This window comes from Alexandromys fortis, unplaced genomic scaffold (assembly GCF_014885135.2).
Source record: "Alexandromys fortis isolate MF-2015 unplaced genomic scaffold, M_Fortis_MF-2015_v1.1 scaffold_3, whole genome shotgun sequence".
Lineage (NCBI taxonomy): Eukaryota > Metazoa > Chordata > Mammalia > Rodentia > Cricetidae > Alexandromys > Alexandromys fortis.
The window spans coordinates 27467169-27480970 of NW_026067909.1; the positions used below are offsets into that span (position 1 = coordinate 27467169).

Here is a 13802-nt window from a genome sequence, read left to right on the forward strand (position 1 = left end):
TAGTGTATAAGAAAAGAATCTATTGGGCTGGAGAGATGGCTCAGTGGTTAAGAGCGCCGTCTGCCCTTCCAGAGGTCCTGAGTTCAATTTCCAGCAACCACATGGTGGCTCCAAACCATCTGTAATGAGATCTGGCGCCCTCCTCTGGCGTTTGGGTATACATGGAGGCAGAAAGTTGTATACATAATAAATAAATATATATAAAAAAAGAAAAGAATCTATTTTCAATAAAAATAAAAAATTTTAAAGTAATAATAATAAAAGAAAAAGAAATGTCCCGGCTAACTGCATGTTTCTGGCTTCTATTAAATTGCTTGCTTGCTTTATTCCCCCCTGCAATTGCCAAGCAGAATGTAGTTTTTCTGTTCTTTGCCTTTAAAAGCTCCCTGTAAAAAAATTGTTATTGCTGCTTTGTGAGAAGTGTTTCTCTCCAGGCAGTTGCCAGCAGGCTTAGTACACACTCAGTTCAGACTTTGGTCGACTGAATGGTCTCTGTAGTTCTTCCTGTGGCAGGAGACGGGCTCATCCTTCCTAACAGTTCAAAGGAAGTTTCTCCAGGCCTGGAGAAAGACCTCAGTAGTCTGGAAGTGCTAGGGAAGGAGGCATACTGGAGCACCCTGCTGGGGTGGCAGCTTAGAAGATGGGACTGTCACCCAGTATAGGCTGAACCAACTTGAGTTCTTCTGATAGCAGATCATGGCTTTAGAGGTCAGAATCAACAGCAATTCTCATAGAGCATTCGTGTGCATTTAGCATGCACTTCTGTAAAGAAATAGAACCGAAGAGTGGAGCTCCCAGGTCTGGGTTTAAAAACGAAACCTGTACTCAGCAGCCATCTGCTAAGGAGCAGGCTACTGCTTCCTTTGGGACAAAACAGGAAACCCTTTCTTGTGGCCATATCTGACACTTCTGACGTGCAATGAGCAGGAATTCCAATCTATCATTACTTTAAAAAAAGAAGCATGCTATTAACTCTGCCTTAAAGGCCTGTAGTTAAGTGAGCTGGGTTGTAATTCTGTCTCCTTTGTGGTCAAAGTCCTAGTGACCGTCATCCCAGGCTTCCTGTCCTGGGTTCTGTGTGCACTGGTTGTTTTCCTTGCCCCAGTGCTAGGTCAGTAGGGTTAGAAATTCACATTTCAGTTTGTGAATTAACTGAGATTGATATGTGTGATAGCTAATTTGTTTTATCATCCTAGGTGGATTAAGAAATGCCTGGGACATTAGTCAGACCTCTCTCTCGGTGTGTCTGTGAAGGGGTTTCCAAAGACAGGTCTGAAGAACTCTGAGCTAATCCATTGATTAATCCTCTCACGGGTTCATATGAAGGTATTATTGGGAGGTGAAGAAAGGCAGGTAGTGGGGCCTTACTGTAGAGAGGTGGGGGCATCCTTAGATGTCTTACCCTGACACCTTCCAGTGTTGCCAGCCTTTTGTAAATACTGCCTGCCAAGAAGTGGTGAACAGCTTCTTCCACACTCCCACGACCACGGTGCTCTGCAGGAGCCCACATCTCTCCGCTACACTGCTGGTGGCGTTGGTGGTAGTGTTATAGGGACACAGAGGAAGCAATACACTGGCTTCTCATGTGCTTTTAAAACAGATACCATCTTTGGCTGTATGGTGAAAGTTATTACTTAATTGGTGAGACATTTGTCTTTCCAATACTTGCTTTTTGTCTCTACTCAAAACTCTAGCTAACGTGCCAGGACACGCTCCATATGCTTTCACCCATCAGCCTGTACAGCACAGCTGCCTCTGGCCACGTGTGGCTCTCGTGTTTGATTAGGAAAGGGGAGATATACATGATGCCCCTCCTGTCACACAAACCACACTGAAGTACATACGCATTTACTTGCAGCCAGTGGGTACCCTGCGGGCAGTTCCCCATTACGGAAGGACAGCGCTACTCAGCTATTTCAGAGTTAACATAGAATTCCTGAGAAAGTAGCCCTGCCAAGGGTTATAATGAAATATCTAGGATATACAGGGTTATAAAAAGTCTTTTTTTAAAAAAAAAATAAGGTTTTCCATGATTCATCTGTCTTTTCTTACATGAAAATACTTGGTATATAAGTATTTGCATCAGACATATATCTATACATATATGTCTATGTATAGATAAATTCATATATATAAAATCTTTCTTTGAGAAATGTAAAGTATTGGAGAGAATTACATCAGAAACTAAGTTGAAACTGAATTGTGTCATAATCCTTCAGCATCTTGTTTTTCTAATAATTCTTATCTTGGGTTTATCTAAGAACACAGGCATGGTCATTTCCCTCTGGTGAGATTTTGGGAATCCATGGGTTGTAATTGTGAGTTATGTCATAGTAATTTTTAAAAATCATTCATGCTACTTGTTTATGGCAGATTTGTGTTTAAGACCATCTTAACAGCTACAGGGGCCACTGCACGGGAGCCTCCCAGGTGTGTGCGGGGGAGGGGAGAGTAGACTTAGCCTAAGTGAGAGTTAGGGAATGGGGGGGGGGAGGATTGAGAATATGAGTGTGTGGGTGTGTATCACTAAGAAAACGGCAGGGATGAGAAGGATTGTGGCCAAACCAACCTAACAGGATTCTTGCTGAGGGTAAGGCAAGTGAGCAGACTCACCTTGGAGGTGTAGAGGTAGATAAGCTATGCTAGGTGTGCAGGTGTGGGGAGGTAAACATTCACAGGTGGGCTCTGGAGAAAGGTCAGGAGACTTGTGAGAATCTTTGTCAGAGGGCTTTTCCACCTCGGTGAAAATCTGACTTCTAGTCAAGGAATGTCCTCAAGGTCATTGTGGAAAAGGTGTCGCGGTGAAAAGCTGGGTTCTAAGAAATAGGCTTGTCCAAGTAGACTGAAGGCCAGTGCCTTCCAGGTGAGCGCGCCGTGTTTGTTGTGACACTGACTGTTGTCAGACACGTCTTTGCCACCATCCTCATATTTTCTTCCGTAAGGTAGTTTCCCTCCAAGGCTCTGTAAGATCCCCAAATCCCAAGAAAATGTTTCTCTGTACTAATAAATGAAAATTATGCACACACCTTATTTTCTCATTTGCCAAAATATGTGTAAGCAACACTGCCTTAGGCGTGTATTTTAACTGAGATGGAGGCTACAGTTTTCCTGTATGAACATATATGTAATATATTTTATACAATGTTTTGTGCTCTATAAATCTGGGAAATTCTACAACCTAGGAGTGCATAGCCACAACAAATGCAAAGACGGAGCCACCTCACTGGGCTCCCCCAGGGTTCATCCACTTCCTCAGCTTGTCTTAGCTCATATTAGCACATGAAGTCTATGCAGCAATCCTGTGGGACCAGGGCACAGTGCAGAAGCCAAGGTACAGTGTGTCGCTCCCAAAGTCATCATCAAAGATCTAGATGAACATATCCCTCACAAGTCCTCTCGCATCCTGATAGGACCCTGACCTTGATTCTGCCAACCTGTGAGGCCCCAACTCTGCCTTCTGTCCTTTGATCCTGGCCCTAGAGCTTTGAGTAGTGTTGTGGTGGTTTGAAGGAAAATGTCCCCCAAAGGGAGTAGCACTATTATGATGTGTGGCCTTGATGGAGTAGACGTGGCCTTGGAGGAGGAAGTGTGTCACTGTGGGGTGGGCTCTGAGGTCTCCTATGCTAAAGCCACATCAGTGTGACAAGCACTTCCTGTTGCCTGTGGATCAAGATGTAGAACTCTCAGTTTCTTCTCCAGCACCATGTCTGCCTGCATGCTGCCTTGCATTTGTCCATGACAGTAATGGACTAAACCTCTGAACTATATGCAAGCCACCACAATTAAATGTTTTCCTTTATAAGAGTTGCCATGGTCATGGTGTCTCTTCACAGCACTAGAAACCCTAAGATGGGGGTCATGTGACTTTTTTATGTTGGGAATTGGTCTGGGACCTTTACTCCATTCCTCACTTAACGGTAGCACACTCTTTCTCTCTGACGGACTGTACCCTTCTCATTTAGTTGTGCCCTTACCTGTTTGTAAAAAGCTTGCCTCACACTTTGGAATTTCCTTTATATGCAGCAATGTGATTCTCATGCAGTCTCTGTTCTCCCTTTATTTTGGCTGGGTCCTGAGATAGCTCCGACCCACAAGCAAATGGCCAGGATAGCATTCTTTCTACGTATGGGAAGGTTTGACAGTAGAGAGGTCTTGTAGCTGTTCCTTATCATGTTTTGCGTTTTCCTTCTTAATTTTAATTGGATCTAAGACCTTGTCAGACAGTAGTGTCAAAATTTCCCAAATATTTTCTTGTGCGAGGCTATTTCTTTTGGGCCACCAACCGGTGTCCAAACCATGACACAGAGACATCACTGGCTTTGAATGCTCAGCCTAGCTTAGACATGTTTCTACCCAAGTCTTTTAACTTAAAAGAACCTGTTTCTCTTTATCTACGCTTTGTCCTGGAGCTTATTACTATCTTACGTCTGTATATCTACTCCACTGCTTCTCTGGGTCTGCTGACTGGCGTTTGCCTGGCTTCTTGCTCCAGGCATGTCCCTCATTCTCTCTTCCTTCTTCTCTCTTCTCTTTTTCTAGATTTCTCCTCCTGTTTCTTCTCTCTGCCCACCAGCCCTCCTACCCTTCTCTCTGTCTAGCTTTTGACTTTCAGCTTTTTATTAGAGCAGTCGGGTGTCTTCGGCAGGCAAATGAAGCAAATACCACACTTCTTTTCACAGTTAAGCAAATGCAGCATAAAGAAAAACAGCACAGCTTTACACAGCTAAAGTAATATTCTGCAGCATGAACGCATGTAACATATCTTTGCCTAGTTAAAATAATATTCCACATTTTCTAACATGGGAATCTTTTTATTAATATCATTAAGATTTTGTGCAAGTTTTTTTCCCTGCTCTCCCCTTCTGTGATGGTTTGAATGAGAATGACCCCCATGGACTCAAGAGTTTGCATATTTGATCCCAAGTTGGTGAAACTCTTTGGGAAGGATTAGGAGGTGTGGCCTGTCTTAGGGTTTCTATTGCTGTGAAGAGACACCGTGACCACGGTATGGTAAATGCATCATTTGAGAGCTGTTTTGCTGTTGCCACCTTTTAAAACAACTACTTCCTAGTCCTTTCTTAAATAGCAGATCAATGCTGTAATTATTCTCAATGTGACAGCCATTCATATTATGGGATGACCACTTGAAGACGAAATAAACCACAGAGGACAAAGGTGGCAAGTAGCTGTAGGCCTGGAGGTGGCTTCCAGAGGGGAGGTACCCACAAATAGCTGGAGGAGAACTGAACAGCCTCTGCCCTCCCTCTGTAGTGAGGAATCAGGACTTACACATTGGGGACCGTGCACACTGGCTCCCAGATACATCCTTCGAGACGATAAAATATCTGTGGATTCTGTTCTCCAAATTAATGACATTTAATATTTATAAAGACACCAGGAAGATTTTTTTTTTCTATTGTGAAATGAACCCAAGAGAAACAGTTCCATAAACAGTAGTCACTTTGGGGCCATGAATATTTAATAGACCATTTCATGGTCAAAAATTCAAAGATACTTGAAATCAGCATTGGCCCCTGATATCAGTTCATACTAGCAGATGAAATGGCAGAACACTCTATTCAGAAGTCTGCTGGTGATTAAGGGGAGCAATTTATGAGCTAGCCCATAATCTAATACCACGATTTTATGAGGCGTAGTTCTGGCCTCGTGTCAAGTTTGAGGTAGCAGTGGGTTTCATAGATACTGTTGCTAAGTGTGTCAGGAGAAAACTGAGAACTCTCATTCAAAAATAGCAATGAGATTGCTCACCGTTCCCCCAACACAGCATCTAACCCCACAAGGGCACCAAGCTGAGGGATGATCCATCTGAGGTGGGAGAGAGCAAGGTTCACGCTCACTGGAAGAGACCTTGTGCATCTTCAGGGTGGACAGACTGTACCGGAACTGCCCTCACATCTCCGTGCAAGTCAGCTGCACATAAGGACACTAGTGTGCAAGCAGAGAAAGAGCCACTGACAGGTAGTTTCCTGTGGGACAAGTAGGCAGTACTTAGGTTAACCTTGGTTTATCAATAGTGTACAGCTCAGAAATCTCAAGCAAGAATTTCCTGAAACAGAATTGTCTAAACACCAGAGCACGAGGTGTAGACAAGCTTTGCAGTTGTAGGTGTGGTCAGACAGGGCCCAAGTGCATGAATTACCTGTGATGAGAAGATCGTTGTGTCTGTGGCCTGTGTGCTTAGTGACCTTCAAACATGTAAGATATATGTGTGATGGAATGCAGAATTGTGTGTCATATTTTTTCAGTCTCCATATGTAGTCTCAAGAGTCTACATACACTTCCAAGAGTTTCCATATATATTCTTCAGTAGTCTCCATATACATCCAACGGTCTCCATATACATCCAACGGTCTCCGTATACATCCAACGGTCTCCGTATACATCCAACGGTCTCCGTATACATCCAACGGTCTCCATTTACATCCAACGGTCTCCATATGCATCCAACAGTCTCCATCTACATCCAACAGTCTCCATATACATCCAGCGGTCTCCATCTACATCCATTGGTCTCCATCTACATCCAATGGTCTCCATCTACATCCAACGGTCTCCATCTACATCCAACGGTCTCCATTTACATCCAACGGTCTCCGTATACATTCAGCAGTCTCCATATACATTCTACAACAGTCTCCATATTCTCCATCCATTCTTTGGGAGTCAGTCCTGCATGGTCAGCCCTCCCTCGCATTAGTAACAATGCCTCTACTGGGAGTTCTCCCACCCAACCTCGTGTGCAGTATTTTTCCCCTGTCCCTGTGTAGGGCTTTGCTGCTCCTGAGATATTTCTGTGTGCCTGATTGATGGGTTGCTCACACTAGCTCCTGCAACTCTTAGAACGGAAAACGTGTAAATGTCTATTCCTGTTCAGTAGGACAACACTCGCATTCTGAAGACAGACAGCTAGAGGCTGAGGCAAGATGATCTCAAATTTAAAGCCATCCTGGTATCAACTCTATAGGAAGCCCCATCTCAAGAAAAACAATTAAGTAAATAAATAAGTCTAGTTCATATGCTTTTATTCCAGGGCCATGGGAGATTAAATTTTGCACTAATAAAGCAGCAGCTGTATCCCTAAAAACACACTCTAAATGTCAAAATTCTCATAGCCATATGTATATTTTTTGTAGGATGAGGAAATAAAGATGGAGATTCATATGAATTGTAGTTGAGACTAATATCTAAGTGAAGTAATCACTGAAGGTAAAGTTGAGAATCACTGAAGTAAGTTGTTTAAATACCTTTTGTACTGAAACTATAAAAAATCCTGGTAGAAAATGTCTCTAATTAAATATGATTGCTATGGTTTTGTTATACTCAAAATTACTGTATTCGAATTTTTCAGCAGAGCCAGATCTTCAGGATCAACCAAAAAGGAAAAGAATTAGAAGGCGCAAATCCAAGAAAAATATTCAAAACCTCAATGATGTTGTTCTAAAGCAAACAGAAGTAGAGACACAACCAGAGCTTTTGCAAGAGAAAATGCACCCCCAGCTTCCAGATGCCCCCACGATGAGCAAAAATAAAAGAAAGAAGCTGAAAAAGAAGCTACAGCTTAGGAGGAAGAAAGCGGCCGGCTCCATTGCCAAGCCCTGTGGGATCAGTTTCCTGTATCAGCCTGAGAGCGGCAGTGAGGCCGAAGCAGACAGCATCGCAGGGGGAGAGACCGAGGAAGACCAGGAGGGCTCCGTCACAGATGCCACCCAGGAAGACATTGAGCTTGCCAACAGCAAGGCCGACAGCATCCTGAGTTTTCTCAGGTCAACACAAGAAATTTATTTTTATGATGGTAAGGGTGTCCCTCCTATCCATGTCTTCCTTTGAATGGTGGCAGCCACCCAGTATTAGGAAAATAACTAAGTGTCATAAAATGCTTCAATTGTTACTGTATAAAACACATTAAAGTGTGAGTCTTAGTTATTTTTCACATTGCTCTGATAAGATGTCTGATAAAAGAAACTTAAGGAAGAAGGGGACTTACTGGCCTTTATATGTCATTTTACATATAATGAAGAAAGGTCATCATGGTAGGGAAGTCAGAGCAGGGGAGCTTTAGGCTGCTGATCCTATAGCGACAGTCAGGAAGAAGGGAGCAGTGGATGTTTGTCTTCCTCTCCCTCTCTCTCTCTCTCTCTTTCTCTGTGTGTGTGTGTGTGTGTGTGTGTGTGTGTGTGTGTGTGTGTGTGTCTGTCTGTCTGTCTGTCTCTCTGTCTCTGTCTCTCTGTCTCTCTCTCTCGTCCAGGATGCCGATCTGAAAGCATACCTAACCAAGTGGGTGGATCTTCCCATTGTAATTGGCCCTAAGTGATATAATCCACCATGGACTTGCCCAGAGGGTCATCTCGCAGCTGATTCTAGTTGATAATTGGGATCAGCCTTCACAGTATTCCAAGTAAACAGTAAGTTTCAAGTCAAAACCCAGAACGTTTCAATTCTTTCTAACATGAAACTGTATTCGCCCAAGGCTCCTACATGTTGTTTCTCCTGTGCACCTTGTGGGAAACAACAGCCAGCACCATGAACTTAGGGTTCCCACTGTGAAGTTGGGCTCCTGCCATGAAGTTTGGGTTCCCACCATGAAGTTGGGGCTCCCTCGTGCCCCCATGAAGTTGGGGTTCCCACATGTGGATTGGGCTTATGAGCTTTGCATCTCTCAAGTCAGCCTCTGGGATGTGTTGGTGTTGGAGGCTGTGTTTCTCAAAGCAGACCATTTCAGCTGGCTGCTTGGACCGGCTGCTCGTTTTTATTAGCTGCAGAGAAGTGAACGAGCCACAGCTTTTCCTAGAGGCACACTGGCTTTTTCCTTTTCATATACAACCTGCTGGCCTGAGTTTTCAGTAAGCTTTTTTTTTTTTTTTTTTTTTTTTTTTTTTTTTTTTTTCCAAGCCTGGGTTTCTCTGTGTAGCCCTTGAACTCAGAGATCCGCCTGCCTCTGCCTCACAAGTGCTGGGATTAAAGGCGTGCGCCACCACCGCCTGGCATCAGTAAGCATTTTTTAGTAACTGCATATATATTTATATAGGACCTGAAAAAAATAAATTCTATTCTCCTGGTTGACAATTGCTCATTTTCATACTGTTTGATTAGCAACTGACCTAAGGACCAGAAGGAACTGGTGCCAATCAGCATCCACTGTGATCACATTCAGAACAAGATGCACTGAACGTTTGCTCTCCCAGTTGGATGGCATCACTGGGGCATCTAGGGAAAGGTGTGGGTGTGCTAGATGCCGATGCCAGCCAGACAATGAATATTCTTGAGAGTACCACTAAGAAGTGTGCAGTCATGTGAAAGGTAACTGTGTAATGAATGATCTGTGTGTGAAATACCCACACACACACAGAAGGTCTGACACTCAGACAGCTGTAATTCGGGAAGATGCCAGGCAGAACAGGAAGTGTTCCTGGAGACGACAGCTGAGCTTTTCAAAGTGATTAAGGCCATATAGACTCCAGCAGGACTGTCTTAGTTAGGGTTTCTGTTGCCGTGGAGAGACACCATGGCCGCGGCAACGCCTTTAAAGGAAAACATTTCATGGGAACTGGCTTACAGTTCAGAGGTTCAGTCCATTATTGTCATGGAGTGGAGCATGATATCATGCAGACAGACATGGTGCTGGAGAAGGAGCTGAGAGTTTCTACACCCAGATCTGCAGGCAGCAGGAAGAGAGAGACACAGGGCCTGGCTTGAGCTACTTCCTCCCCTCTGGCCACACCTATTCCAGCAAGAGCACCTCTCCCTGGTGACCAAGCGTTCAAATCTCTGGGCCTATGTTAGCCATATATATTCAAACAGCCACAAGGACTGACACAGATAGTGTCACATGTAAGCACACCATCAACCACAGGAAGCTGGTGACATACAAAACCCTGAAGTTGGCAAATATGGTCCATACTGCGATGGAATTGTATCCAGCTGCAAGGTTGAAGCTGTGACCCTTCCAGCAAACTGAAACTAAGACCATGGCTGATGTCCAGTGAAGCAAGCCAGACTCAGATATACAGATACCGCAACTGTGTTTCCCATATGGAAATCTAAATTTTAATTTACGTGTGTGTGTGTGTGTGTGTGTGTGTGTGTGTGTGTGTGTGTGTGTCCAGGACATGGGAGTAGAAAGGGGACCGTGAGATGGAAGAAGAGATCTAAAGAAAGTGGGGGGGGGGGGACAGCAGAGGGTATGGAAACCATGTAACATTGAAGAAGGGACGACTGGTTAGGGACCAGAAAGAGCAGTGATGGCAGCAGCAGAGGCAGCGGTGGGGCAAGTAAGAACCGGGGTGCATGTGAACATGAAATCCATTGCTTAGTGTGCTGACTAAAATAATAAGTAAATGAATAGAAAGCTTAAAAGAGCCAAAGAAAAGAGAACCGATTGTCTTTCCAAGACAGGCGCCTAGATCAGTGGACCTTCCAGAGAACCAAGCTGGCCTCTCGGGTGGCTTTTCTTGGTTTGTGCTAAACAGCCAGAACCCTAGCTCTGTTGCTGCTGTTTTTAAAGACCCAAAGCTTGCCTTTGAGCTTAGCTTCCTTGTCTGTCTTTCCCTGCTGTTGTCTGTCACTCAGGGCATTGTGTTATGCTCGGAAGCCGTTTAAGCAATCAGCCACACACAAGCCGGATTTCCGGTGTCGTGCCAATAGTGGCACTCGCTCGTCTTTCTTCCCATAGTCCTATCCCAGTTCTCTCCGGGGAGCTTGTTACGTTTCCCGCATCTCATCGCAGGCGGGAGGTGTATTTGAGGACTCTGAAAGAAGTGAAGTTTATCTTGAAACTAAGATTCTGTGGGTCTCCTTTCAGAAACTTCCAAAGACTTCGATCCCGCAGTGTGCGTAGAAACAACTGAAGAGCTGCTTCACCTCCTCGAGTCTCGGAGCATGCCCCCCTCAGACGTGCTCATCCTGGACCACCTGAAAACTCTGCTGCTCCTGCAGGACACCGAGAGGCTGCAGAGCGCTCTGAAGATGTTCCCAGAGCATTGTGCAATGCCCCCTGGTAAGTACCACAGCATTCACTCAAGGGTTTCCCCAGAGAGGAGTGTGAAAAGATACTCACAAGACCTAGAACGGAACCTTCAGAGAAAGATTGAAAGATCTTCCAATCTTGCAAGTAGGGGTGTCTGCACTCCACTTCCCTGTACTCAAATTCACTGTGAAGCTTCCTTACGTTATCCCAACACAGAAAAAGACACAGAGAGCTCAAACACCTTGTCCATAAGCAAAAAACAAATAGGATCTCAGAGGGCCTGTGTGAAATAAAGGGGAATTTGCACACACACACACACACACACACACACACACACCAGCACCAGGTCTCCCAGATACTATATACTACATGGTTTGGAAGTAAAGCATCATAAGGAACAAATCAAGGGGAGCCCTGGGATTGGGCCAGAGCTGTGGAGGGGTCCTCTCTGTCCAGGCTTAGGGCTGTCTCGTGTTCTCTGTAGCTGCAATCTTTAGAGGTAGAACCACCCTAAACTAAACCCTAGATGTATCTTTTCTGGGACCTGTGGCTCACATGCAACTTGGAGTGATTGTGAAACCTGATGCTCAAGGAAAGTCTGGGCCCCTTAGGAAGGGCCTGGAGGGCTGGCAGGTGTGTAGAGATGAACTCCGTCCCCTCGGCTGAGTTTGGCTGTTGTGGCACAGCACTGCCATCATGAAGGCTGAAGACTCCAGCTCCCGGTACGCCACTTAGGATTCCATCTCTTTCCTGGACACGACCTTCCGTTTCCTTTCTGTCTCCCTTTGCACTGTGCCGCTGTCAGCTTATTGCTCTACCAAGATAGCATTTCTTAGATTGATTCGGGTGTTCTCTGGGCCCGAGGACTAAAACCTATAAAGTAATTAGTATTTATGATTTTATTTATTTAATTTTTTTTGTTCTGGTTTTGGTTTTGCCTTACAGACCATGCCAGAGTGATCTCCGCCTTCTTTAACTATTGGATCACACATATTCTTCCTGAGAAGGAAACAGTGAATGAAGCAGCGTCTCTTTAAGAAGATCTGTCTGCTCTTTAACAAGAAGGTGTTAAATACAAATATGTCACGGACTGAACTTCAATCTTGTACAGAAAGATTTATTTTCTGTGTGAGTCAAACACTGGAGACATTGAAGACATTTCTACCTTATTATTTATTTCTGTGCTTGTAGATAGTAGGTAAGGTATTAGGTGGGAAATTAAAGTAAAATTGAAGTGTTTCACTTGCTTATTGTTATATATGTATTGAATTACTACATTTCACTGGATTTTTTCTGGTGTCCACAATAATTAAAAACGGACATTTTATTAAATAAGCAATATAATTTGAAGTTATCATATTTGTTATTAAAATCACCCTGTGTCTGAAAACCCTAGTGCCCGGGGAGGTGGCTCTGCATATAAGAAGAGCTATGCTGTGCTGCCTGGAATCAGAGCCCTGCAACCCAGAGCTGCTGCAGCTGTACACCTCTATACCCCAGCACGCCTATAGCAAGACAGGAGGCAGAGATGGGAGAACTCACTGGAGGTTCCCCGGCCAGCTCGCCAGAAGCCTATAGTGCAGCAGCAGAAACACAGAGATCCCGCCTCAGCAAGGAGGAAGGCAAGAACCTGTTCCTGAAAATTATTCTCTGTGATCCCCTGTGGTATGTGTACACCCACACTCACAAACACACACGCACATACATGCACTCACGATACAATACTTCTTAAATGTCATGTTTATCACAAGTTTTATATTGGTAAAAAGGTTAAATAGTTTGGTGATAGCCGGACTTATTCTCTTTCCTCTGATCGACATTAGAAATAGTATAACGTTTTCCTTGTTTCGTCTCTCTTTGTATTACGGGAACACCCACCAGTTTTTAACGCTGAGCTCTAAAAGCGTTAGTCACCTGACCCCACAGGGGCTGAGGAAGACAAGGACTCACGAATCCTAGCTGTATCCATGAAAATATAATAGGAATAAAGTGAAGTTCATCGACTAGTCATTGTGGAGAGTAGTGAGTCCTCCCTGGCACCACTGCTGACCCTTCTCAAGTCCTGGCATCGTAAGTCCGTGCCACCATCCTAGCACAAATGGAATCTTGTGTTGGTTGGGGTTTTTTTGTTTGTTTTTCGAGACAGGGTTTCTCTGTGTAGCCGGGACTATCCTGGAACTCGCTCTGTAGATCAGGCTGGCCTCGAACTCACAGAGATCCACCTGCCTCTGTCTCCTGAGTGCTGGGATTAAAGGCATGCGCCATCAGCACCAACCCTTTCTTCCTTTTTTTTTTCCACTTGGATTTTTAAGTGTGGGCACAGTAAATGACCGCCAGCATCGTGTCACACTGTCAGCAGAGTAAATGTGTATTTTCTTGAGTCTTGGGCACATTTGTGGCTTTAGTTTTATGGTGGTTCGCAGCTCTCATAGGCTGTCTTCCCAACACAGTGGAATTTGCGCCATTAGTGTGACCCGTGCTCCCGATGCATTGGTGAGTGGGATGCAGCCATTATCATGATGTTTCCGTCTACAAATGGCAAGTGTTCGATCTTAGAAGATAGATAAGTGTTCTCATTTGAGTAATAAAGGTATTTCTGCCCCTCAGCCACACCATCCATCATCCATCGCACTTCATAAGCAGCCCTCAACTTGTCCGAGCTCTGCTTTCTGTTTTCCTGACAGTTAATTTTCATAATGAACTTATATGTGGTCCCTTATCTATCATCATTCTGTTAATCCCATATGGCTTCTATGGCATTGAAAACAAAACCCCAGAGAGGAAAGATTACAGGTGGAAGAAGTTTGCTAAACAAAAA

At 44.4% G+C, this 13802-nt stretch overlaps 1 protein-coding gene across 2 annotated transcripts in view; it reads left to right on the forward strand.

Annotated features, from left to right (window-relative positions):
• The window catches only part of Erich1 (glutamate rich 1), a 54536-nt gene extending 42228 nt beyond the window's left edge, over nucleotides 1-12308 (forward strand). Inside the window, exons 4-6 of one of the 2 annotated variants that reach the window (XM_050136588.1) lie at nucleotides 7373-7813; nucleotides 10820-11014; nucleotides 11930-12308. In XM_050136588.1, the coding sequence (XP_049992545.1) occupies nucleotides 7373-7813; nucleotides 10820-11014; nucleotides 11930-12021 (728 nt within the window). In that variant the 3' untranslated portion in view covers nucleotides 12022-12308. Of the gene's footprint in view, nucleotides 1-7369; nucleotides 7814-10819; nucleotides 11015-11929 lie in introns of both variants that reach the window. The other variant, XM_050136587.1, reaches the window with a different exon arrangement.
• Nucleotides 12309-13802: the final 1494 nt, after the last annotated feature.